Source organism: Pipistrellus hanaki (genome assembly GCF_964339955.1).
Source record: "Pipistrellus hanaki genome assembly, chromosome: 1".
NCBI classification, from domain to species: domain Eukaryota; kingdom Metazoa; phylum Chordata; class Mammalia; order Chiroptera; family Vespertilionidae; genus Pipistrellus; species Pipistrellus hanaki.
Window position 1 is genome coordinate 7363400 of NC_140503.1, and position 24762 is coordinate 7388161.

At 46.8% G+C, this 24762-nt stretch overlaps 1 protein-coding gene across 1 annotated transcript in view; it reads left to right on the forward strand.

Annotated features, from left to right (window-relative positions):
- DYNC1H1 (dynein cytoplasmic 1 heavy chain 1) overlaps positions 1-24762 on the forward strand; it is a 74878-nt gene that overhangs the window by 12585 nt on the left and 37531 nt on the right. The window contains exons 3-23 of the mRNA XM_084869720.1: positions 1276-1449; positions 1675-1930; positions 2258-2444; positions 3917-4188; positions 4279-4506; positions 7376-8452; positions 9130-9309; positions 10913-11062; positions 12458-12604; positions 13718-13858; positions 14866-15042; positions 15163-15273; positions 15351-15470; positions 16006-16245; positions 17947-18102; positions 18222-18335; positions 18526-18636; positions 18718-18927; positions 19102-19248; positions 19420-19586; positions 19666-19839. Of these exons, the coding sequence (XP_084725846.1) occupies positions 1276-1449; positions 1675-1930; positions 2258-2444; positions 3917-4188; positions 4279-4506; positions 7376-8452; positions 9130-9309; positions 10913-11062; positions 12458-12604; positions 13718-13858; positions 14866-15042; positions 15163-15273; positions 15351-15470; positions 16006-16245; positions 17947-18102; positions 18222-18335; positions 18526-18636; positions 18718-18927; positions 19102-19248; positions 19420-19586; positions 19666-19839 (4539 nt within the window). The remainder of the gene's footprint in view (positions 1-1275; positions 1450-1674; positions 1931-2257; positions 2445-3916; positions 4189-4278; positions 4507-7375; positions 8453-9129; positions 9310-10912; positions 11063-12457; positions 12605-13717; positions 13859-14865; positions 15043-15162; positions 15274-15350; positions 15471-16005; positions 16246-17946; positions 18103-18221; positions 18336-18525; positions 18637-18717; positions 18928-19101; positions 19249-19419; positions 19587-19665; positions 19840-24762) is intronic.

Consider the following 24762-nt stretch of genomic DNA (forward strand, 5'->3'; position numbering starts at 1 on the left):
TTTCTTTTTTTTTTAATTTATTGATTTTTCACAGAGAGGAAGAGAGAGGGATAGAGAATTAGAAACATCGATGAGAGAGAATCATCGACCAGCTGCCTCTTGCACACCCCCCACCGGGGATGTGCCTGCAACCAAGGTACATGCCCCCGACCGGAATCGAACCTGGGACCTTTCAGTCCGCAGGCCGATGCTCTATCCACTGAGCCAAACCGGTCCCGGCTGAATGTCGATTTCTTAAGAAAGGCACAAAAGCACATGACACATTCGGAGAAAGGAGCATCTAGCTTAAGCAGTGATCCGAGGCAGGCAGGGAAGGGAAGGGGTGCACAGCAGGGATGGAACTGGGCGAGTAGTGGGGCCTTGAATGCCCACTTCTTTCTTTCTTTCTTTCTTTTTTTTTTTTTTAAATATATTTTATTGATTTTTTACAGAGAGGAAGGGAGAGGGATAGAGAGCTAAAAACATCAATGAGAGTGAAACATCGACCAGCTGCCCCCTGCACACCCCTCACCGGGGATGTGCCCGCAACCAACTCACATTCCCATTACGGGAACCGAACCCAGGACCCCTCATTCCGCAGGCGCTATCCACTGAGCCAAACCGGTCTCGGCTGGATTGCCCACTTTCACTTGAACCTGGGAGTGACTTTGTTTATTCAAGTTGATATAGGATTTAAGATCAGATTTAAGTACATTATGGCTTGTAACCTGCAGTTGCTAGGAAGGTTAGTGTTAATGAGGCTAAGGTTACGAATGTAACCCATTTATAAGACAAATTAATTTTGCTTGGTTTCACGGTCCCTTGCTATAACCATAACCTTGATTTGATTAGTTCTCATGTGAGTGAGTAAAAATAGGCACTGTTTCAATATTAGAAAAGCAACTATTTAGTCTATTCTTAATAGGATTTTTAAATTGAAACATTCAAATGAATTTCCTTTTTGTTTTGTTAATCCTCACCATATATTTTTTTCTATTGCTTTTCAGAGAGTGGAGGGGAGGGAGGGTAGAGGGAGAGAAATATCGATGTGAAATCTCACATCAATTGGTTGCCTCCCACACCGGGGAGTGGGGAGCAAACACTAAACCAGGTACGTGCCCTTGACTGGGAATCAAACCAGAGACCTTTTGGTGCACAGTTGATGCTCTAACCACAGAGCAATACTGGCCAGGGCCAAATGAATTTTTAATTTGTACAAAACAGAGAAGGCCACGGGAGTCCAGACTAATTGGGAACGAGACTTTGTGTTCTAATTTCTTCTTTGCTTTCTTGTAGCTTGGCGTTCATTAAGCGCACTCCAGTCATCGATGCGGACAAACCAGTGTCTTCCCAGCTCCGCGTTCTCACGCTCAGCGAGGACTCGCCCTACGAAACCTTGCATTCTTTCATCAGCAACGCTGTGGCTCCTTTCTTTAAGTCCTACATCCGAGAGTCTGGCAAGGCAGACAGGTAAACGCCATTTTCCCTTTGTTGGTTTGAATCATGTTTCACTACGTCCTCACAAGATATTGGAAAATGATATAAAATTCAGAATCAGGAGGTAGAGCTAACAACCAAGAGGATGTAAATCTGTTGCGTTAATAAAATGTAGATTATGATTTGACAGACCTGAAATGAGAGCATGTCTTTGGAGACCAGTAGTGCACTATTTTGAGGTGTTTTCTACCTTTTTAGGGATGGTGATAAAATGGCGCCTTCCGTTGAAAAAAAGATTGCGGAACTTGAAATGGGACTCCTTCACCTGCAGCAAAACATTGAAATTCCAGAGATCAGCCTGCCAATTCACCCAATTATTACAAATGTTGCCAAGCAGTGCTATGAGCGTGGAGAAAAGCCAAAAGTTACAGACTTTGGAGATAAGGTTGAAGACCCAACTTTTCTTAATCAGCTACAGTCCGGAGTTAACCGCTGGATCCGAGAAATTCAGAAAGTAAGAGCACAGGCTGAAAGTAGCTGTAAAGGTTTCACGCTCTTGTTATCTGTGAGGTAAATTCATGGGTGACTGTTGGCCATACCTGCCCTGGTGCTGGGACTGCTCAGCAGGCCTGCCAGACCCGGGAAGTGGGAGACGCGCACCATCACCCTGAGCCTTCATCCGACCTCTTTCCTACCTGTGATCTCCAGTTCACCTACTTGTCCTTTACAGGCAGGAAATGCGCTTGAAATATGGAAATTGTAATGCATGTGTTCACTTAATGATACTTTCTCCACCTTTGTTTCCATGTGAATACCCTTCAGTGTTATTTTATGTTTAAAGGTGACCAAACTTGACCGAGACCCTGCCTCGGGAACGGCCTTACAAGAAATCAGTTTCTGGCTGAACTTGGAGCGTGCGCTGTACCGCATACAGGAGAAGCGCGAGAGCCCGGAGGTTCTGCTCACGCTGGATATCCTGAAGCACGGCAAGCGCTTCCATGCCACCGTCAGCTTCGACACCGACACAGGTAAAACCAGGCCTGATCGCCGATCAAGCAGTTAATCTGCCTTTTGTGAGACCTGCTGGTGATTGAGATGAACGTTAGTATATGCACTGCCTTTCCTTTTCTCCTTGCAACTTATCTCATATTTCCCCCAGTCCGAGGTAATGGAAATGACTTTCTCACATACCTCCCGTTTCCTCCCCGGGTTTTGAGGTCACAGCCAGTTTTAGGCCTGGGTGTCGAGAGCCGTGGGAGTTGCATCCTGTCCCCGTTGCTCAGCCCCCTGAGCAAGCTGTGCTGTCAGAGTGAAGTCAGTGCCCCGACGGGCAGCAGGAAGACGGTTCGCAGACGCAGCGGTTACTTGCCCACAGGGAGCTGCGGACAGGGAGCTGCTCGGTGCTTCCTCTTCCTCCCTCACCTGCTCCGTCCTGTTCTCGCTCCCCTCCTGTTCTGGAAGGGCGCAGGAGCCTTTAGTTTTCTGCCTGGGCCGCCGTGAGTGGTGTTTCGTTAGCACCCAGTGAGCACACGGACGTTGGAGCGCTCAGGCATGTGTATACCACTCCATGCCCACGAGGCCTGTTAGGGCCACCAGCCGGACCACAGTCGTGGCAAATGTTAGAGGAGATTTTGGATGGAAATTGTCACATTACATTGATCACTCTGTACACATTACCTGGGCATTTACTAATGTGGAAAAGTATACTTGATATATAATTGAATTTTCTATAATGCCTCCGAAACCTTTGTCTTTCTAACATGTTTTTAAATATCTTGTGCCAGAGGAAGTAGAAAACTAGACTGGACCCAGGAGTTTCTGTGATTGTGTCAATAACATACTCACCTAACCTGTGTTATGGGCATAAAATTTAAATTCTAGTTTTTTTAAATATGAAAAAATTCTAGTTTCTTTTTTTTTTTTTTTTTTAATATATTTTATTGATTTTTTACAGAGAGGAAGGGAGAGGGATAGAGAGCCAGAAACATCGATGAGAGAGAAACATCGACCAGCTGCCTCCTGCACACCCCCTACCAGGGATGTGCCCGCAACCAATGTACATGCCCTTGACCGGAATCAAACCCGGGACCTTTCAGTCCGCAGACCGACGCTCTACCACTGAGCCAAACCGGCTTTGGCAAAAAATTCTAGTTTCTTAAACTTGTTTTTAGTAGAACATTTAGATAATCTAGAAAGCAAAAGAAGATGAACTATGGTGTATCCCTGATACGCTTTAACAGGTGGAAATGAGGCTATGCTAGGATCATCCTGTTAATGACAGTTTTTCCCCCAAATAACAAACAGTTTCTTTGTCAGTAAATCTTTTGCAACATCAAACTGCCCCATCATGAGGGACATTTCGGTTTACTTTCCCAGCAGTAGGCTGTGCGGAAGGTCCTGTGGGTGCATCACTTTTCAGTTGAGGTAAGATTGACATCTGCCACTGTGTTAGAGTTGTCTTACTTTATATGAAAACCATTAACTGTCTCTCTTAATCTAGGTCTAAAACAGGCTTTGGAAACAGTGAATGACTACAACCCTCTGATGAAAGATTTCCCTCTGAACGATCTGCTGTCTGCCACTGAGCTGGACAAGATCAGGCAGGCTCTGGTGGCGATCTTCACCCATTTGAGGAAGATCCGAAACACCAAGTATCCCATCCAGAGGGCCCTGCGCTTGGTGGAGGCCATTTCAAGAGACTTGAGCTCCCAGCTACTCAAAGTGTTGGGCACTAGAAAACTAATGCACGTTGCTTATGAAGAATTCGAAAAGGTACGTTTCACTCTATCAGAGACCAGCCTCGGGGCATTGAGGCCAAACTGCGCTGTAATAACAAGCTTCCGTTCTTAAATTACACCCTAGGTCATGGTGGCGTGCTTCGAAGTGTTTCAGACTTGGGATGATGAATACGAGAAACTTCAGGTGTTGCTGAGAGACATTGTCAAACGGAAAAGGGAAGAAAATCTGAAGATGGTGTGGCGGATCAACCCTGCCCACAGGAAGCTGCAGGCTCGCCTGGACCAGATGAGGAAGTTCCGACGGCAGCACGAGCAGCTGAGGGCGGTCATCGTGCGGGTCCTGAGGCCACAGGTGGTTCCCACCCCAGAAGTTCACGCGTGACTGTTTGAGAATGAGCTACCTGTTTCTGTTTTGCAGTGTTATACTTCGTGTGTGTGTGTGTGTGTGTGTGTGTGTTATTACTTCTTTAGCTCTGTCGCTCTGTCTTGTGGCTGTCGTCTTTAAGATCTAGTGATTCTGTATTATATTGTTTCAGTCCAAATCTTTAACGTCCTCCAGCCATTCATTCCTTCCCTCAAAATGCATGGACCCTAGAGCCAGAACCTGCAGCCCACTGCTGAACTAGCTGTGTGACTTGGACACATTATTTAACCTTTTCTCCAGATTCCTCGTCTGCAAAATGTGAATAACAATTGCATATGCCTAAGATTTATATGTATTGGTAAATGGATCAATATATGATAAAGCCAATATATAGCGAATGTTAATTGGCTGAATATTAATTAATGCTAGATGGGTGAATAGATAAATCTTTTCAACCCTCCTGTAGTTTGAAAATCTTGTGGGGGGGGGGGGGGGGAGGTACGGGGGCTCCAGTCTGGAAATTGTGCAGTCCAGGAGGCTTCACCACTGATTGAGGTGACTGCTGTTCGGGGTTGAGTACTTGTTAATAGTGAGTCCTCCGCAGCTTTTTGTTTTTTTGGTTGACCAAATCTTTTTTTTTTATAAAGATATTACATGTGTACATATCTTCCCATTGCCTTCCCCACTCCCATCTATGCCCTCACCCCCCAGTGTCTTGTGTCCATTGGTTATGCTTATATGCATGTGTACAGGTCCTCCTGTTGATCACTTATCTCTCCCACCTCTCGCTAACCTTCCCGCTGTGATTTGACTGTGTTTGCTGCTTTACTGCCTCTGTTTTTATCTTTTTGTTCATCAGTTTATAATGTTCTTTATTATCCACAAACGAGTGAGATCATGTATTTTTCTTTCATTGACTGGCTTATTTCACTTAGCATAATGCTCTCCAGTTCCATCCAGGTTGCTACAAATGATAAGAATTCCTTCTTTTTTATGGCAGCATAGTATTCCATTGTGTAGATGTACCATAGTTTCCTGATCCAGTCATCTGCTGATGGGCACTTAGGCTGTTTCCCAATCTTACCTATTGTAAATTGTACTGTTATGGACATAAGGGTGCATATATCCTTTCTGATTTGTGTTTCTAGTTTCTTAGGATATATTCCTAGGAGTGGGATTACTGGGTCAAATAGGAGTTCCATTTTCAGTTTTTTGAGGAAGCTCCATACTGTTCTCCACAGTGGTTGCACCTGTCTGCATTCCCACCAGCAGTGCATGAGGGTTCCTTTTTCTCCGCATCCTCACCAGCGCTTGTCGTTTGTTGATTTGATGATAGCCATTTTGATAGGTGTGAGATGGTACCGCATTGTAGTTTTGATTTGCATCTCTCGGATAATTAGTGACTTTGAGCATGTTTTCATGTGCCTCTTGGCCTTCTGTCTTCTTTTGAGAAGATTCTATTTAGGTTCGTTGCCCATTTTTTAATTGGATCATTATCTTCTTTTCATTAAGTTGTATAAGTTGCTTGTAGATGGAGATTAAACCTTTATCAGTGACAACATTTGCAAATATGTTCTCCCATACAGTGGGCTTTCTTGTTGTTTTGTTGATGGTTTCTTTTGCTGTGAAAAAGCTTTTTATTTTGATTTAGTCCCATTTGTTTATTTTCTCTTTAGCTTCCAATGCCCTAGGAGTGGTATTGGTGAAGAAATTGCTTCGGCATATGTCTGAGATTTTGCTGCTTGTGGAGTCCTCTAGTGTTTTTATGGTTTCCCATCTTATGTTTAAGTCCTGTATCCATTTGAGTTTATTTTTGTGTTGGTGGTCTAGTTTGTTTTTTTGCATGTATCTGTCCAATTTTCCCAACACCATTTATTGAAGAGACTGTCTTGACTCATGTATGTTCATGCCTCCTTTGTCAAATATTAATTGAACATAATGGTTTGGGTGTGTGATGCGTTCTTAGCATGTTTCATCACTATGTGTAGTCTGTTCACTCAGTGCAGTTATCGATGTGGTTAGACTCACACCTGCTGTTTGCTTTTGTCCACTTGTCTCATTCTTATTCCTCCCTTTCTGGCAGCCCTCCTTGTGCTGTTTTTATCACTTTAATTCCTCTATAAACTTGGAGCTGTAGTTCTTTGACTTCTTTTTCTTAGAGATTACTCTTCGGATTACAATGTTCATCTTTAATGTATTGTGACATCCTCAACACTGACTTCCAGCAGCACATGGGGAGAGAACTGATTGGAGGTTCTGATGTTACTCTCACTTTATTCGTCCCTCTGCTGTGTGCTTCCTGTGGGCTGTAACCTAGAGTTTAAGGCTAAGAAAGGAAATCTGTGTTGGACACTGAGTTTGTATGTAACACTCCTGTGAATTACTACACTCATTCATAGTTCTAACTGCTGATTGAAAAGGCAAGTGCCCCAAATCCAGATCTAACACGTTAATTTTGTGCTTAAGCAGAGAGAATACATTGTCAGAAGGTCTGTGCAGCGCAGAGTTAAGATGTACTGTGTCGTGTTTTACTTGGCTTTGTTGAGTTAGAGCTATAAAATGTTTCACTAGTCTTGCTGGGGTGGCTCAGTTTTTTTATTCCTGATCAGGGCACTTGCCCAGTTTGCAGGCTTCATCCCCAGTAAGGAGCATGTAGGAGACAGCCAATGGATGGTGTTTCTCTGTCATCAATGTATCTCTCCCTCTCCCTTCCATTCTCTTAAAAATGTTTTTTAAGTGTTTGACTAGAGTCAAGCAAGCGTTACCGAGGCTGACTGTAATTTGTGTGTGTGCTCTGCTGGTGTACAACAGAATACAGCCCTCATTGGTAACTTTGTCATGAATCCTTCCCTTTCAGGTCACAGCGGTTGCACAGCAGAATCAAGGGGAGGTCCCTGAACCCCAGGATATGAAAGTAGCTGAGGTTCTCTTCGATGCCGCCGATGCGAATGCTATTGAGGAGGTAAACCTCGCCTACGAGAATGTCAAGGAAGTGGACGGACTGGATGTTTCCAAAGAAGGCACAGAGGCGTGGGAGGCCGCAATGAAGAGATACGACGAGAGGATTGACAGGGTGGAGACCCGGATCACTGCTCGCCTTCGGGATCAGCTCGGCACAGCCAAGAATGCTAACGAGATGTTTAGGATTTTCTCCAGGTTCAATGCACTGTTTGTCAGGCCTCACATCCGCGGCGCCATCCGTGAATACCAGACCCAGCTAATCCAGCGCGTGAAAGACGACATCGAGTCTCTTCACGACAAGTTCAAAGTGCAGTACCCACAGAGTCAGTCCTGCAAGATGAGCCACGTGCGTGACCTGCCGCCTGTGTCCGGGTCCATCATCTGGGCGAAGCAGATTGACAGGCAGCTGACCGCCTACATGAAGCGGGTGGAGGACGTCCTGGGCAAGGGCTGGGAGAACCACGTGGAGGGGCAGAAGCTGAAGCAGGACGGTGACAGTTTCCGCATGAAGCTCAACACCCAGGAAATATTTGACGACTGGGCCCGGAAGGTGCAGCAGCGGAACCTGGGCGTCTCGGGGCGCATCTTCACCATCGAAAGTACCCGGGTTCGTGGCCGATCTGGGAACGTCCTCAAGCTTAAGGTCAACTTCCTGCCCGAGATTATCACACTTTCAAAAGAAGTTCGAAACCTCAAGTGGCTTGGTTTTCGAGTCCCTCTGGCAATTGTGAACAAGGCTCATCAAGCCAACCAACTCTACCCGTTTGCCATCTCCCTGATTGAAAGCGTGCGCACCTACGAGCGCACCTGTGAGAAGGTGGAGGAACGGAACACCATCTCTCTGCTGGTGGCCGGCCTGAAGAAGGAGGTGCAGGCCCTGATCGCAGAGGGCATCGCCTTGGTGTGGGAATCCTACAAACTCGACCCATACGTGCAGCGGCTAGCAGAGACTGTCTTCAACTTCCAGGAAAAGGTGTGTTCCGAGTCAGTCCTCATGGCCCAGTACCAGCTGGCTCACCATGTTGGTCTCCCACGGCATGCAGGATTGATACGCAGGAGACATGGGAGCTGAAAGGGAGAGAAGGACCACTGGGCTGTTTGACGGGATCAGGGCTTTAGGGAGGCCTTTGAATAACTAACACCTGAATTCAGTAGAGAGAAGACAGGCACAGGAGTCGAACAGCGAAAAGAGAGCTTTCTTTCTGATAAAGCTGCCTGGAGAGCGTGGGTCTCCATCTGCAGCCAGGGTGCTTGCTGTCGCTCCACCCTGACCTAGACTTCCGCCCAGGCTCCGCACATCTGGCCGGTGTAGGCCTGCTGGTCCTGCGCCTGCCGCTGCCAGCACGCCAGAGTGCGTGCGTCTGGTGCACGCCGGTTCCCGAGGAGAGGATGGAAGCCAGAACAGGACCCATCTTACTTCTGCTCCCAGGCTTATCAAGCAGAGGCCATTTCTCCCGTGAGAGGAGGGAGGAGGGGCAGGCTGACAGTCTCCGTACATTTCCCTTCCCGCTCACCCAGTAGGATTAGCTGTTCATGGAAAAACTTCTCTGCCTCGAGCATTTGTTAATTGAGAAGAATGAACATAAGAATTAAGGGACGGAGTGAGTAGAGTGAGTAGATGTTTTAAATATTTAATATACTTCCCTTTAGGTGGACGATCTGCTGATTATTGAAGAAAAAATAGACCTGGAAGTGCGTTCCCTGGAAACCTGTATGTACGATCACAAGACTTTCTCCGAGATCCTGAACAGGGTCCAGAAAGCTGTGGACGACCTGAACCTGCACTCATACTCCAACCTGCCCATCTGGGTCAACAAGCTGGACATGGAGGTGAGGCTGGGCGCTGAGTGGGTCCTCACTTACTGACATGGAGGTGAGGCGAAGAAACAAAGAGAGAAAGACACGTTGATTGGTTGCCTTTCACACACAAGATCGAGCCTGCAACTGAGATACATGCCCTTTGATGGACATGTAACCTGGGACCCTTCAGTCCATGGGCAATCGCTCTATTCGCTGTTCCAAACCGGCTAGGGCTTTCCTTCCCTTATTTTATTATTTTATTTTCAAACATATTTCTATTTATCTCTGAGAGGAAGGGAGGAGATTGAAACATCAATGATGAGAGATAATCATTCATCAGCTACCTCCTGCACACCCCACATTGTGACCTGGTTCATAGGTAAATATTCAACCACTGAGCCATGCAGGCTGGGCATGCTTTCCTTCCCTTTTAAAAAGAGTAAATCAGTGGCGGTGTATTCACACAAAGGGAGACCAACAGAGGGAAAGCTGACAAAGCCCGTTCTACTGAATCCACTGAAAGTCCCAGCCTTCCTCACAGCCGCCCTCTCGGCATCCCAGGTGGTCCCATGGCCAACACCACCTTTTCACAAAGACACACAGGCTTCCTGTTCGCAGAAACTTACTTGTCTCATTCTACGTCAGAGAGATTTTGTTCTTTACTTGTAACAGAAAGTGGTCATCATGGAGATGTTGACTGGACTATTGTGATCATTTTGCAACTTACATAAATATCTAATCACTAGTGGCCCGGTGCATGGATTCGTGCACATTGGAAGGAAATTCATTAGAAGGTGGCAGGTGGGTCAGGACTGGGCAAGATGGGCTGGACACGCCCTGGAGCCAACCTCCCTGGGTCCCTGTCTGGCCAGCCGCACCTGGGGCAGTACTGTGCCTCAAAGGGCATCTTTGGAGTGAGTGGGGTCCCTCCAGCAGATGGGGTCCCTCAGCCTGTCAGAGGCCGTTCAAGCTGAAACCAGCTCTCTGACATCCCCCAAGGGGTCCCGGATTGCGAGAGGGCAGTTCTTGGGTTCTCACTGAGAACCACTGCTGCCAAGTCACCGCAGCTCAGCAGCTCAGCATTGAGCATCTGTCCCCTGGTGGACATTGTGTGTCATAGCTACCTGTCTGGCGGTTGGATGGTCGCTTAGCCTTTTTTATATATAGATTATGCCGTGTCTAAAATTAATGTAACATATATGATTCTACCTCAACAACAAGAAAAAGAAAATGGTTTAATTTTCAAATTATAGTTTTCTAGTTTTATCTCTGAGGTCACCAGGAAAACACTTTTGTGAGTTTTCTATTATATTAAACAGTATCAAGACCTTAATTGCATGTCTAGAGTTTCTGTTAGTTTCCTTACCACATGTATTGGCGACAGCACAGTGAACCAAACGGAGGCAGTTACCTGAGGCTGGAGAAAGCACTGGAAGTGAGACTCAGAATACAGGGAGGAGGGTTGTAATTAACTCTTTGTCTTTGACCTAAAGCCTCTGTTTTTTGGGTTTTGTTTTTGTTTTGAGTAAGGAAAGGTTTATTGATCAAGAAGGCGCCTCTGCTTTCTATTTAATGTGCTTGGTCAGCTCCAGTTAGGAAGACTCACTGTTCTGAAACACTGCTTTCTCTGTAGATTGAAAGGATACTAGGTGTCCGCCTGCAAGCTGGCCTCAGGGCTTGGACCCAGGTGCTTCTTGGACAAGCTGAAGATAAGTCGGAAGTCGACATGGACACAGACGCGCCACAAGTTAGTCACAAACCTGGTGGAGAGCCAAAGATCAAGGTGCGTATTTCCCAGAGCATCCCATGCACGTAAATAAACTCTTCCCTCAAACGTGCCAATGGGAAAACCTTCACCTTGGAGAAACCCGACAGACATCACCTCATCCGGTGACCCCAGTCAGCATCCCCCGTGTGGGACCATGTGCGGTGTGATCAGAGGGTGCTGGCCCTCAGGATCTCTCCCAAATCCCTCCGCGGCATTGGGGGTCTTTTGCACAACACCTGACCAGCACTCTCCAAGAGCCAAGGTCAGGAGAGGGAGAAAGGGGAGACTTGGGGAAGTGTGTGATGTGCTCTGGACGAGAGCCCGCACGTGTGACAGCCTGTGTTCCAGGTCGTGGTGCTGGGTCAGCGTTAACGTCTTCGCTGTGGTCGTCGTGCCACGGCCGGCGTCACGGCAGAGCAGGCTGGTGAAGGGCGCTTGAGAGCCTCCTGCTTTCTTGGTGACTCTCCTGAAAGTCTAAACTTAGTTCATAAACAAGTTCTTAACAAATGAAAAATATTCTTACGCAGAAAAATATAACCCTCTGCTTTCCAAGCACACGTGCAAGAAATCATTTTAGGGACTGAAAGCAATCTCCAGCCTTTGACACTGACCCATCCCATAACTCAGTGGTCACACTTTGGACACAAGCGCCTGTTCACATTCCTCTGACGATGTGGTCAGAGGATCCTAGCGAGCTTCCTGGAAAATTCTGTTAATTCACACTGCAAATAGGTCCTGTCTCCTGATGTGGGAGGTAGTCAGAGACGCGTACCTCACAGGAATTTCCCAAGTGCCGTGTTGTTTTATGTACTTTGTGTAATTAGCAGTAAGAAAGGTATCACGAATCAGAAACCTAAAAGGACTGCAAGTAAAACTGATCTGGGAGAAACATTTGGCTTTTTTTTCCCTTCCCAGACTTGACCTCAGGTATTTTTTTCCCTCTAAATGCTTGAAAAATGTTTTCACTTTTGAATATTATGGGTGTTTCCCAGAGCATATTTTTTAAATACTGAGATTCAGGAAAGCAAATGAGTGTGTCCAAGTGATAGAGTCAGGTGGAGATGGGCTGGGAGTTCCTGACCAGCTCCCAACACAACCAGGTGGCACAGGCAGACTTGTACCAGTGAGCGGAGCCCAACTGTGAATGCCAGCTCATGTCCCTGCTGCAGCCGCGCTGGTCTCAGGTGCACGGCCCAGCGGGTGGTGCCTCACTGGGCACCCAGGCAAGAGGCACCTACGGGGACCTCAGCCTACCCTCCGACTTGCATCCCTGGGGAGGGCCCAGACCGCAAGCATGGCACTGCAGAAGTTCAGACAGCAGCAGTTCAGTAACTTGGAGAAAGGGTGGTACATCCGAACCATTGTGTTGAAGCAGATCATGGAGTAAGACGTGAAATCTTTCCTTTTCAGAATGTCGTTCACGAGCTCAGAATAACCAATCAGGTCATCTACTTGAACCCGCCCATCGAAGAGTGCAGGTACAAGCTGTATCAGGAAATGTTTGCCTGGAAGATGATCGTGCTGTCCCTCCCCAGGATCCAGAGTCAGAGGTACCAGGTGAGTCTCCTGGCCAGGCCACCTAGGCTCTGCGACCACCTCGCCCGGTCTTAAATACGGCTCTTGGCGTCTTTTCAGCTCCCAACTTGAGGCCCAGCTCTCCAAGGGGAGAAGCTTGTGTGCCTGACTCTTCTCGCAGTAGCTACTTTTCCCAGGAGTTGTTTGTTTGCAGCTCAGGTCTCAGTGGCTCTTAGAAAGTCCCTCCATGACCTTGAGGAATTTTACTTCCTGCTTCTTTCCTCCACCCCCCCTTTTTATTATGGAAGTTTGCAAACATCCACAAAGGTAGAGAGAATTTACATCACCTTGTTTTATCAACATGTGGCCAATTTTGTTTCATGTGCATTCCCTTGCACACAGCCCACCGGTTATTTTAAGACAACTCCCAAGTGTAATACAATCTTCTAGAGCAAAAGGAAAACTCGACAGACCACTTGCTCCTGTCTGGGCTCTAGGACTGCTCCTGTCAGATGAGCAGCTCTCACAGCCTATGCTTTGACAGGCTTGTCGAGAGCGCAGTGGTCCTCTTGGGCATGTATCTCTTTCCTTAACTTTGAACACAGACTCAGTTCTTGAGAGATTTTCTGCATGGGCTCACAGTTGTGGCAGTGTGAGCACAGACGTGGCGACGTGCAGCTGTGGGTGGTGCCTGCCCCTCGGGTCTGTGCCATCTTCCCAGCACACTTGTGTTTGTAGTTCTCCTGCTCGTCTCCCCTGGAACGAACTAAAGCCAGCCCCTCTTGAGCACTGATCCCCGCACCTTGTGGCCCAGCAGATCCTCCCTCTCTTCTCAGTCTTTCTGTCAGTGAATAAACTTGACCTCGGCTGCTTCCAGCCACCTAATTTCCCTGCTCCTCTTAGCAAACATGGAAGAGCTGCCTATGTGGCTGCTCCTGGCCCCCTTCCCCTCGGGAGTGGTTGATCTCTTCCTTTGATTGGCTTGACGAATTAAACATAAGTAGGGTTTTGCTCACTTGTGACTGGTAAGTGAACGTTGTCCCTGAAGTGCTATTTTCATCGTGGGCTGGACTTCCCGTTCGTTTTTGTTGAGAGGTGCCCCTAGGATGAACAGTGTTGCACACGCTGTGCTCACCTCTGGCTTTGCTTGGTTAGGTGGGCGTGCATTACGAGCTGACGGAAGAGGAGAAGTTCTATCGGAATGCTCTGACACGGATGCCGGATGGCCCCATGGCCCTGGAAGAGTCCTACTCTGCCGTCATGGGCATCGTGACTGAAGTCGAGCAGTACGTCAAGGTAAGAAGCTCCTGGTTTCCATCTTAGACACTTAGGAGCAAGAGATAGGAGAATATGAAGCTAGAAGGTCTTGTCTAAATGTAATATGATTCAGTAGCTATTTGCTATTTTAATGCAAAGAAAAATATTGGACAAATCTTATGAGGTATTATCATTTTGGAGGACTGTAAATCTTATTAGTTTTGTGAAAATATGTTTTTATTGATTTGAGAGAGGGAGAGACAGGAACATCAATTATGAGAGAGAATTATTGATTGGCTGCCCACACTGGGCATGTGCCCTGATTGGGAATCTAACTGTGACCTCCTGGTTCATAGGTCAATGCTCAGCCACTGAGCAAAGCTGGCTGGGCAGATTTTATTTATTTATTTTATTTATTTATTTTTTTAATATATTTTATTGATTTTTTACAGAGAGGAAGGGAGAGAGATAGAGAGCCAGAAATGTCGATGAGAGAGAAACATCGACCAGCTGCCTCTTGCACACCCCCTACCGGGGATGTGCCCGCAACGAATGTACATGCCCTTGACCGGAATCGAACCTGGGACCTTTCAGTCCCCAAGCCGATGCTCTATCCACTGAGCCAAACCGGCTTAGGCAGATTTTATTTTTTTTATTTTTTATTTAATTTAATTTATTTATTTATTTATTTTAGTGATTTCTAACAGAGAGAAAGGGAGAGAGATAGAGAGCTAGAAACGTCGATGAGAGAGAAACATCGACCAGCTGCCTCTTGCACACTCCCTACTGGGGATGTGCTCGAAACTAAGGTACATGCCCTTGACCAGAATCGAACCTGGGACCTTTCAGTCCGTAGACCGATGCTCTACCACTGAGCCAAGCCGGCTTCGGCAGATTTTATTTATTTTTGATGTGAGAATTTGAAGTGGGAATTTTTTAAATGGTAATGAAAGAATGTGAACCTTTTTAACAGAACATGAAGATATATGTCAACATGCTACAGAATGGAAGGCCAAACTGTAGTCTGACTGTGTTCTTGTCTGCAGGTCTGGCTTCAGTACCAGTGCTTGTGGGACATGCAGGCCGAAAACATCTATAACAGACTTGGGGAAGACCTCAACAAGTGGCAAGCTCTCTTGGTTCAGATAAGGAAGGCCAGAGGGACCTTTGACAACGCGGAAACCAAGAAAGAGTTTGGGCCCGTGGTTATAGACTACGGCAAGGTGAGCCCGCTGGCTTGGTGAAGGTGCCGGGCGCTCTGCGGCGGCATCTGGGTCTGGCAGGAGTGAGTGGGAGTGAGCATGCCCTGAGGCCGGCGCCCTGTCTTTGCTCGCTCACTGCAGGTGCAGTCCAAGGTGAACTTGAAGTACGACTCCTGGCATAAGGAGGTTCTCAGCAAATTTGGGCAGATGCTTGGATCCAACATGACAGAATTCCACACGCAGATCTCCAAGGTGAGGGGACAGGACCTGTCGGCGCGGGGGTCTGCGGGTTGACCTCGGCTCCAGCTAAGCGCTGTGCTCTCCCGTAGTCTCGCCAAGAGCTGGAGCAGCACTCGGTGGACACCGCCAGCACCTCGGACGCCGTCACCTTCATCACCTACGTGCAGTCTTTGAAACGGAAGATCAAGCAGTTTGAGAAGCAAGTTGAGGTGAGTTCTAGGAGTAATCCTCACCGAGGGCTCTGACTCCCCACCAGCCCTTTAGGCGCGGCCACCGGTCACCTGTGTTGTCACACCTGCTGTGCTTGTTAACGTGCACATGTGGCATCCGGACATCTGCATTTTGGCTCTGCAGGTGGTTCCTCTGCATACCGAGGTCTGAGAACCACTGGCTGTTGACTTAAAAGATCCGTTATTTTAGTTGTTGATCTTCAAGTCATCAAACTTGATTTCCTTTTATAACTTGGGAGGGTGGGGTGAAGCAGCATGCAGAGGGCCTCTCCAGGGCCTTCGGGATGCAGCGAGGTACGAGCGGACTGCCCGGGAGGCTCTCGGGCGCTGCCTCTGGTCACAGCACCCAGGTGACCGCACACTCGGGGCGGGAGGCTTCTAAAGAAGGGCAAACGTATCGACGTTTTATATTTTGTTGCCACCGTGACTTCTCTGCCGTAGACCCTGACAGTAGTTTCTATTATTGTTATGGAAGGTAAAATTCAATTTATAACTTACTTCTTACCTCTCAAAGCTCTACCGCAACGGTCAGCGCTTGCTGGAGAAGCAGAGGTTCCAGTTCCCGCCCTCCTGGCTGTATATTGACAACATCGAGGGCGAGTGGGGCGCCTTCAATGACATCATGCGGCGGAAGGACTCTGCCATTCAGCAGCAGGTGGCCAACCTGCAGATGAAGATCGTCCAGGAGGACCGGGCCGTGGAGAGCCGCACCACCGACCTGCTGGCCGACTGGGAGAAGACCAAGCCCGTCACGGTGAGTCTGGCCCTGCGAACCGTAAGCCAGCAGCATGATCTGCCGTCTCTTCCAGACTACAAGGCCTGGCCCCGGCTTGCTTTCTGAGGATGAAGACTTTTTCTTTTGTAATTAAGAAAACAACACTTACAGAAAGAGCAGTTGGAAACTTAAGTGCCAACTTCCATCTCTTGACCCTGAACCCCTCCCTCATGACAGTCCCTTCAGTCAGGAGATGGTTTTAAAGATTTTCTGTTCTTGCGTTATCCTCTTACTTAAATGAACTCAAAAACTGGCATTTAATTTCTCGTGGACACAAGCCGAGCCTCCTGCTGCTGCAGGCTCTCTGTCATGAGAAGGCTGGTTCTCTGTCATCGATGTCACAGTTAGTGACTGTCTGTACCCAGGACCTGCCATCTCTGGTCCTCTTGGCTGATCCAGTATTTGTCGAGTTCCCCAGTGTTCTAGGCATTATGTGAGCTTTGGGATACAGCAGTAAACAGAAAGACAGGGGCAGCCCTAGCTGGTTTGGCTCAGTGGGTAGGGCATCAGCCTGCGGACTGAAGGGTCCCAGATTCGATTCCTGTCAAGGGCATATACCTTAGTTGCAGGCACATCCCCAGTGGGGAATGTGCAGGAGGCAGCTGGTTGATGTTTCTCTCTCATTGATGTTTCTAACTCTCTATACCTTTCCCTTCCTCTCTGTTAAATAAATAAATAAATAAATAAATAAATAAATAAATAGAAAAAAGAAAAGAAAGACCAGGACCTCCCTCACAGAGCCACACTCCCGGGGGGAGAAAGATGATAAATACGGGCAAGCATGTACTTGTCTTGGTGCCATGTGCTGTGGGAAGGTGGGCGTGGGTGGTGTGCTGCTGTCAGGGGAGGTGCCATATGCGGGGAGCCCAGACGAGGGGCGCTGGCAAGTCCTACAGGCGCCTGAGGGGCAGGGGGTCCAGACTGAGGGGAGCGTGTGTGAGACTGGGTGAGAGGGTCACAGCGGAGATGAAATCTCACTCGTTGAGGGATGTAATTATGTAAGCATAGGCAAGAAAGATGTTAAAGTGCCCTGAATGTTACCCTGGTCTTGTGTCTGTGGGTACAGCTTTTCCACAGCAGGCCTGCCTGGTGGCCGGGGAGCCCCCCACCGCCCATCAGCGGGGCTCTGCCCGCCCTCAGCCCTGTCCCCGTGGATGGGCCCAGGCGTCCTGCTTATGTTTGACTGGTTCAGGAGCCCTTGTTCGGAGGTCTGGTGAGGGAGTGAGCACTGGTCACCAACACCTGAACGGCTCTCCCCACCTGCTGGGGATGTGTCGTAGTCAGGATGGTAACGGACGTTTCAGTCATTCCCAAGGTCATTACTGGGAGGAAGTGTGTGGAGGGAGCGAATGCTGAGGGAGGCCGTCCCACGGAGAGCCGTGCATGGTTTCTTGAGCTTCTCTCAGGAACCGATGGGACAGCTGCACGTCTGTGGCTGCAGGCCCCTCAGATCCAGTGTCCCCAGGTCACTCTTCTCTCCCGTCCCCCATGAACCGATGGCTGACCTGAGGGGCGCCCCACGTTCCTTCCTTACATTTTTGTTTGTCTGACGTGGACGTAAGCAGGGCGCTCAGAAGTAGAACCACAATGTCAGGACTCCAGCAGGCTCCTGCCCCGCTTGGAGCCGCAGTGTCCATCTGTCCTGGACACAGCCCTGCAACCCCTGCTCTGTGCTTTTAGGGCAATCTCCGCCCGGAGGAGGCGCTGCAGGCTCTCACCATCTACGAGGGCAAGTTCGGCAGGCTGAAGGACGACCGGGAGAAGTGTGCGAAGGCCAAGGAGGCGCTGGAACTGACGGACACGGGACTCCTGAGTGGCAGTGAAGAGCGCGTGCAGGTATGAGCCACCTGCGGGGAGGCAGGGACTGCTCCTCGTCCTGGCTCTGCCCTGACCCGCTGCATTCTGACCCGGGCCCTGTATCCACAGTCTCACTGCCTTCCTGCTCTGGCTCACAGGTGGCCCTCGAGGAGTTACAGGACCTCAAGGGCGTTTGGTCGGAGCTCTCCAAGGTCTGGGAGCAGATTGACCAGATGAAGGAGCAGCCGTGGGTGTCGGTGCAGCCTCGGAAGGTACATCTCAGTAGTGTTGTGTGTGCCTTCGGGCCCTGGAGTGGCAGTTTCCTTAGAGACCACAGGGTGTCACCTAACCCCCGTGTGTCATTTGCACTGCTCATCCACCCCAATCTGACATTTCTTTTACAACCGTTCTTTAACATGTGAGGAGGGTTGGCTCACGGGATCATGGTTTCTCTCACAACAGCTTCGACAGAACTTAGATGGCCTCCTGAACCAGCTGAAAAACTTCCCCGCCCGCTTGCGGCAGTACGCGTCCTACGAGTTCGTCCAGCGGCTCCTCAAAGGCTACCTGAAGGTGGGTGACGGCGCTGCAGTCGGGGAGGGGAGGGGGCCCACGGGGAAGCGCTGCTCCGGGTGACTTGCTGGCTCTCCACAGATCAACATGCTGGTGATCGAGCTGAAGTCCGAGGCCCTGAAGGATCGCCACTGGAAGCAGCTGATGAAGAGGCTGCACGTGAACTGGGTGGTGTCTGAGCTCACCCTCGGGCAGATCTGGGACGTCGACCTGCAGAAGAACGAAGCCATCGTGAAGGACGTGCTGCTCGTGGCGCAAGGAGAGATGGCACTGGAGGAGTTTTTGAAGCAGGTGAATACTGGGACGGGCCGCACCTCTGTCACATTCCAGGCTGTGGCGTAGACTCGCGCCGTGTAACAACGGAGCCCCATCCGGGGTCCTCTGTGTCCCTGTCAACACTTGGTAGCCGTGCAGGTGGTGAGCGCCCACTCAGTGGTGACCTGCGTGTCTCTGGTTTTGATGCAGATAAGAGAAGTGTGGAACACGTACGAGTTAGACTTGGTTAACTATCAGAACAAGTGTCGCTTGATTCGCGGCTGGGACGACCTCTTCAACAAGGTCAAAGAGCACATCAACAGCGTCTCTGCCATGAAGCTGTCTCCGTACTACAAGGTACCGTGTGGGGGAACATCCCCTCCCCCTCGGGGCTTCCCCTGCTCTGGCCTTGCAGTGCCTCGGAGGGCAGTCCTGGCCTGCTGTGCATGTGAGCCAGGCAGCCCCGAGGCTGCCTGTCTGCTGGGGACAGACGTGAGTGGTGAGCCCTTCCTTCCGCCTGCCCGCCAGGTGTTCGAGGAGGACGCCCTGAGCTGGGAAGACAAGCTGAATCGCATCATGGCCCTCTTTGACGTGTGGATCGACGTGCAGAGGCGCTGGGTCTACCTGGAAGGCATCTTCACGGGCAGCGCGGACATCAAGCACCTGCTGCCCGTGGAAACCCAGCGGTTCCAGAGGTAGGGCCTCCCCATGGGGGAGGCGGGCTGGGGGCCACTCCTCACACCAAGGCTGACCTCGGCTTCAACCCTCCTTTAGCATCAGCACGGAGTTTTTGGCGCTCATGAAAAAAGTATCCAAGTCTCCCCTGGTGATGGATGTTCTCAACATCCAGGGGGTGCAGAGGTCTCTGGAGAGGCTGGCGGACCTGCTGGGGAAGATCCAGAAAGCACTGGGCGAGTACCTGGAAAGGGAGCGGTCATCTTTCCCCAGGTAAGACTTCCGCTGTGCTGCCGCCGGCCCCCCTCCCTTCTGGGCCTGTGTCCCTCACTTTTGCCATCAAGGGTTTTGTCACTGATCATCCATTTAATCAGGACCATTTCCCTTCACACACTGATTCCTAAGTATAACATAATCCTTAATTTCCTACCTGGATTTGTTTACTAGGCTTCCTTTAAACGCCCCACCCTCCAGGCAGCTTGCATTGCTTACAGATTTAGTGATGATTATTTTCTTTTCTTTTTTTTTTCTTTTTTTTATTAAGGTATTATATGTGTACATATCTTATCAACTCCTCCCCTCCCATACATGTCCTCCCTCCCCAGAGTTTTGCGTCCATTGGTTATGCTTATATGCATGCATATAAGTCCTTCAGTTGATCTCTTATCTCCCCCATATCTCCCTCTCCTCCCCACTGTAATTTGACAGTCTGTTGGTTTACTGTCTCTGTATCTATCTTTTTGTTCATCAGTTTATAATGTTCCTTATTATCCATAAATGAGGGAGATCATGTGGTGGTTTTCTTTCATTGACTGGCTTATTTCACTCAGCATAAAGTTCTCCAATTCCATCCAGGTTGCTGCAAATGATAAGGATTCCTTCTTTTTTATGGCAGCATAGTATTCCCTTGTGTAGATGTACCATTGTTTTTTGATCCAATCATCTGCTGACGGACACCTAGGCTGTTTCCAAATCCTAGGTATTGTAAATTGTGCTGCTATGAACATAGGGGTGCATATATCCTTTCTGATTGGTGTTTCTAGTTTCTTAGGATATATTCCTAGGAGTGGGATTACTGGGTCAAAAGGGAGTTCCATTTTCAGTTTTTTGAGGAAACTCCATACTGTTCTCCACAGTGGTTGCACCTGTCTGCATTTCCACCAGCAGTGCACCAGGGTTCCTTTTTCTCTGCATCCTCGCCAGCATTTGTCATTTGTTGATTTGATGATTGCCATTCTGTAGGTGTGAGATGGTACTGCATTGTCATTTTGATTTGCATCTCTCGGATAATTAGTGACTTTGAGCATGTTTTTCATGTGCCTCTTGGCCTTCCTTCTGTCTTCTTTTGAAAAGATTCTATTTAGGTCCATTGCCCAGTTTTTTTATTGGATCATTTATCTTCCTTTTATTCAGTTGTATAAGCTGTCTGTAGATGTTGGAGATTAAACCTTTATCAGTGATAACATTTGCAAATACGTTCTCCCATACAGAGGGCTTTCTTGTTGTTTTCTTGATGGTTTCTTTTGCTGTGTAAAAGCTTTTTATTTTGATGTAGTCTCATTTGTTTATTTTCTTTTTAGCTTCCATTGCCCTATGGGCAGTATCAGTGAAGAAGTTCTTTCGGCATATGTCTGAGATTTTGCTGCCTGTGGATGCCTCTAGTATTTTTATGGTTTCCCGTCTTCTGTTCAAGTCCTGTATCCATTTTGAGTTTATTTTTGTGTATGGTTTACATTGGTGATCTAGTTTCATTCTTTTGCATGCATCTGTCCAATTTTCCCAACACTTTATTTTTATTTTTATTTTTTTTAAATATATTTTATTGATTTTTTACAGAGAGGAAGGGAGAGGGATAGAGAGTTAGAAACATCAATGAGAGAGAAACATTGATCAGCTGCCTCTTGCACACCCCCTACTGGGGATGTGTCCGCAACCCAGGTACATGCCCTTGACCGGAATCGAACCCGGGACCCTTCAGTCTGCAGGCCAACGCTCTATCCACTGAGCCAAACCGGTTTTGGCCCAACACTATTTATTGAAGAAACTGTCTTGACTCCATTGTATGTTCCTGCCTCCTTTGTCAAATATTGAGCATAGTGATTTAGGTTGATATCTGGATTCTCTATTCTATTCCACTGATCTATATGTCTGTTCTTGTGCCAGTACCAGGCTGTTTTGAGAACAGTGGCTTTGTAATCCAGCTTGAAATCTGGTATTGAGATCCCTCCTACTTTAATCTTCTTTCTCAGGATTGCTGTGGTTATTCTGGGTCTTTTTTTGATCCAGATGAATTTTTGGAGAGTTCTTTCTAGGTCCGTGAAATATGCCGTTGGTATTTTAATGGGGAGTACATTGAACCTATAAATTGCTTTTGGTACTATGGACATTTTAATGATGTTGATTCTACCAATCCATGAACATGGTATGTTCTTCCATCTGTTTACATCTTCCTCTATCTTTTTTTCAGTGTCGTGTAGTTTTCTGCATATAGGTCTTTTACCTCCTTAGTTAAGTTTATTCTTAGGTATCTTAATTTTTTTGGTGCGATGGTAAATGGGATTGCTTTTTTAGTCTCTCTTTCTGTAAGTTCACTAGTGGTGTATAGAAATGCCATGGATTTCTTGGCGTTGATTTTGTATCCTGCTACATTGCCAAATTCATTTATTAAGTCTTTTAGTTTTTTGATGGAATCTTTTGGGTTTTTTATGTACAATATCATGTCATCTGCAATTAAGGACAATTTTACTTCTTCTTTTCCAATTTGGATGCCTTTTATTTCTTATTCTTGTCTAATTGCAATGGCTTGTACTTCCAGTACTATGTCAAATAGGAGTGGCGAGAGTGGTCATCCCTGTCTTGTTTCTAATCTTAGAGGGAATGGTTTTAGTTTTTGCCCATTAAGTATGATGTTTGCTGTGGGTTTATCATATATAGCTTTTATTATGTTGAGGTATAATCCTTCTATTCCCACCTTGTTGAGAGTTTTTATCTGGAAAGCGTATTGGATTTTATCAAATTCTTTTTCTGCATCAATTGATATGATTATATGATTTTTATCTCTCAATTTGTTTATGTGATGTATCATGTTTATTTATTTGCGGATATTGTACCATCCTTACATTCCCGGAATAAATCCTACTTGGTCATGGTGTATGATCTTTCTGATGTGCTGCTGGTGCCGATTTGCTAGAATTTTGTTGAGGATCTTGGCATCCATGTTCATGAGGGATATTGGCCTGTAATTCTCTTTCATTGAGTTGTCTTTATCTGGTTTTGGTATTAGGGTGATGCTGGCTTCATAGAAGGAGTCTGGAAGTGTTCCTTCCTCTTGAATTTTTTTAAATAGTCTGAGGAGGCTAGGTTTTAGTTTTTCCTTGAATGTTTGGTAAAACTCTCCTGTGAAGCCATCTGGCCCCGGGCTTTTTTTTTGCTGGAAGCTTTTTGATGACTGCTTCAATTTCTTCCATAATCACTGGTCTATTAAGATGTTTAGATTCTTCCTAATTGAGTTTTATAAGGTTATATTTTTCTAGGAATATGTCCATTTCCTCTAGGTTGTCCAGTTTGTTGGAATAGAGTTGTTCGTAGTATTTTGTGACAATCCTTTGTATTTTGATGGGAATCTGTTGTTATTTCACCTCTTTCATTTCTGATTTTATTTATTTGGGTCCTCTCTCTTTGTTTCTTGGTTAGCCTGGCTAGAGGTTCCTCAATCTTGTTTATCCTTTCAAAGAACAAGTTCTTGGTTTTGTTCATCTTTTGTATTGTTTCTTTGGTCTCTAGGTTGTTTATCTCTGCTCTGATTTTTATTATTTCCTTCCTTCTGCTTACACTGGGCTTTTCTTGTTGCTCTTTTTCTAACTCTTTGAGTTGTAGAGTTAGATAATTTGTTACCATTTTTTCCTTGTTTTTTGCAGTAGGCTTATAGAGCTATGAATTTCCCTCTCAAGACTGCTTTTGCTGTGTCCCATAGATTTTGGATTGTTGTCATTGTCATTTGTTGCCAGGATGTTTTTTATTTCTTCCTTGATCTCTCTGGTAACCCAGTCATTGTTTAATAGCATGCTATTTAGTCTCCATGTGTTTGATTTCTTTGGATTATTTTTATTGTAGTTGATTTCCAGTTTTATGCCACTATGATCAGAGAATATGCTTGATATGATTTCTATCTTCTCGAATTTGAAGAGACTTTGCCCATGACCCAATATGTGGTCTATCTTTGAAAATGACCCATGTGCACTTAAGAAGAATGTATATTCTGTTTATTTGGGGTGAAATGTTCTGAAGATGTCGATTAATTCCATCTGGTCTAGTGAGTCATTTAGGATTGATGTTTCTTTGCTGATTTTTTGTTTAGATGATTTGTCCAAAGGTGATAGTGAGTTATTAAAATCTCCTACTATGATTATATTGCTATTAATCACTCCCTTAATGTCCTCCAGCAGTTTTTTTGTTTTGTTTTTTGTATTTGGGTGCTCCTGTATTGGGTGCATATATGTTTACCAGGGTTATTTCTTCTTGTTGGATTTCTCCCTTTAGTATTATGAAGTGGCCTTCGTTATCACTTGTTATGTCCTTCACTTTGAGATCTAATTTGTCAGATATAAGTATTGCTACCCCAGCTTTTTTTTTCATTTCCATTCGCCTGGAAAAATTTTTCCATCCCTTCGCCCTCAGTCCGTGTGCATCTTTTTTTCTGAAATGGATTTCTTGTAGACAGCAGATATATGGGTCTTGTTTTCTTTTTTTTTCTTTTTTCTTTTTTTAATATATTTTATTGATTTTTTGAAGAGAGAGGGATAGAGAGTTAGAAACATTGATGAGAGAAAATCATCGATCAGCTGCCTCCTGCACACCCCCTACCGGGGATGCTCCCGCAACCACAGTACATGCCCTCTACCGGAATTGAACCTGGGACTTTTCAGTCCGCAGGCCAATGCTCTATCCATTGAGCCAAACCGGTTTCGGCGGGTCTTGTTTTCTTATCCAATTCATTACCCTATGTCTTTTGATTAGGGCATTTAATCCATTTACATTTAAAGTTATTACTGATAGGTACTTATTTGTCTCCATTTTTATTCTATACCCCTGTGTTCCTTCTTCCCTTCCTATTTCTTTTTTTCTTTTTACAGCAGACCCTTTAGCATTTCTTGCATTGCTGGTTTGGTGGTGATAAATTCCCTTAGTCTTTTTTTT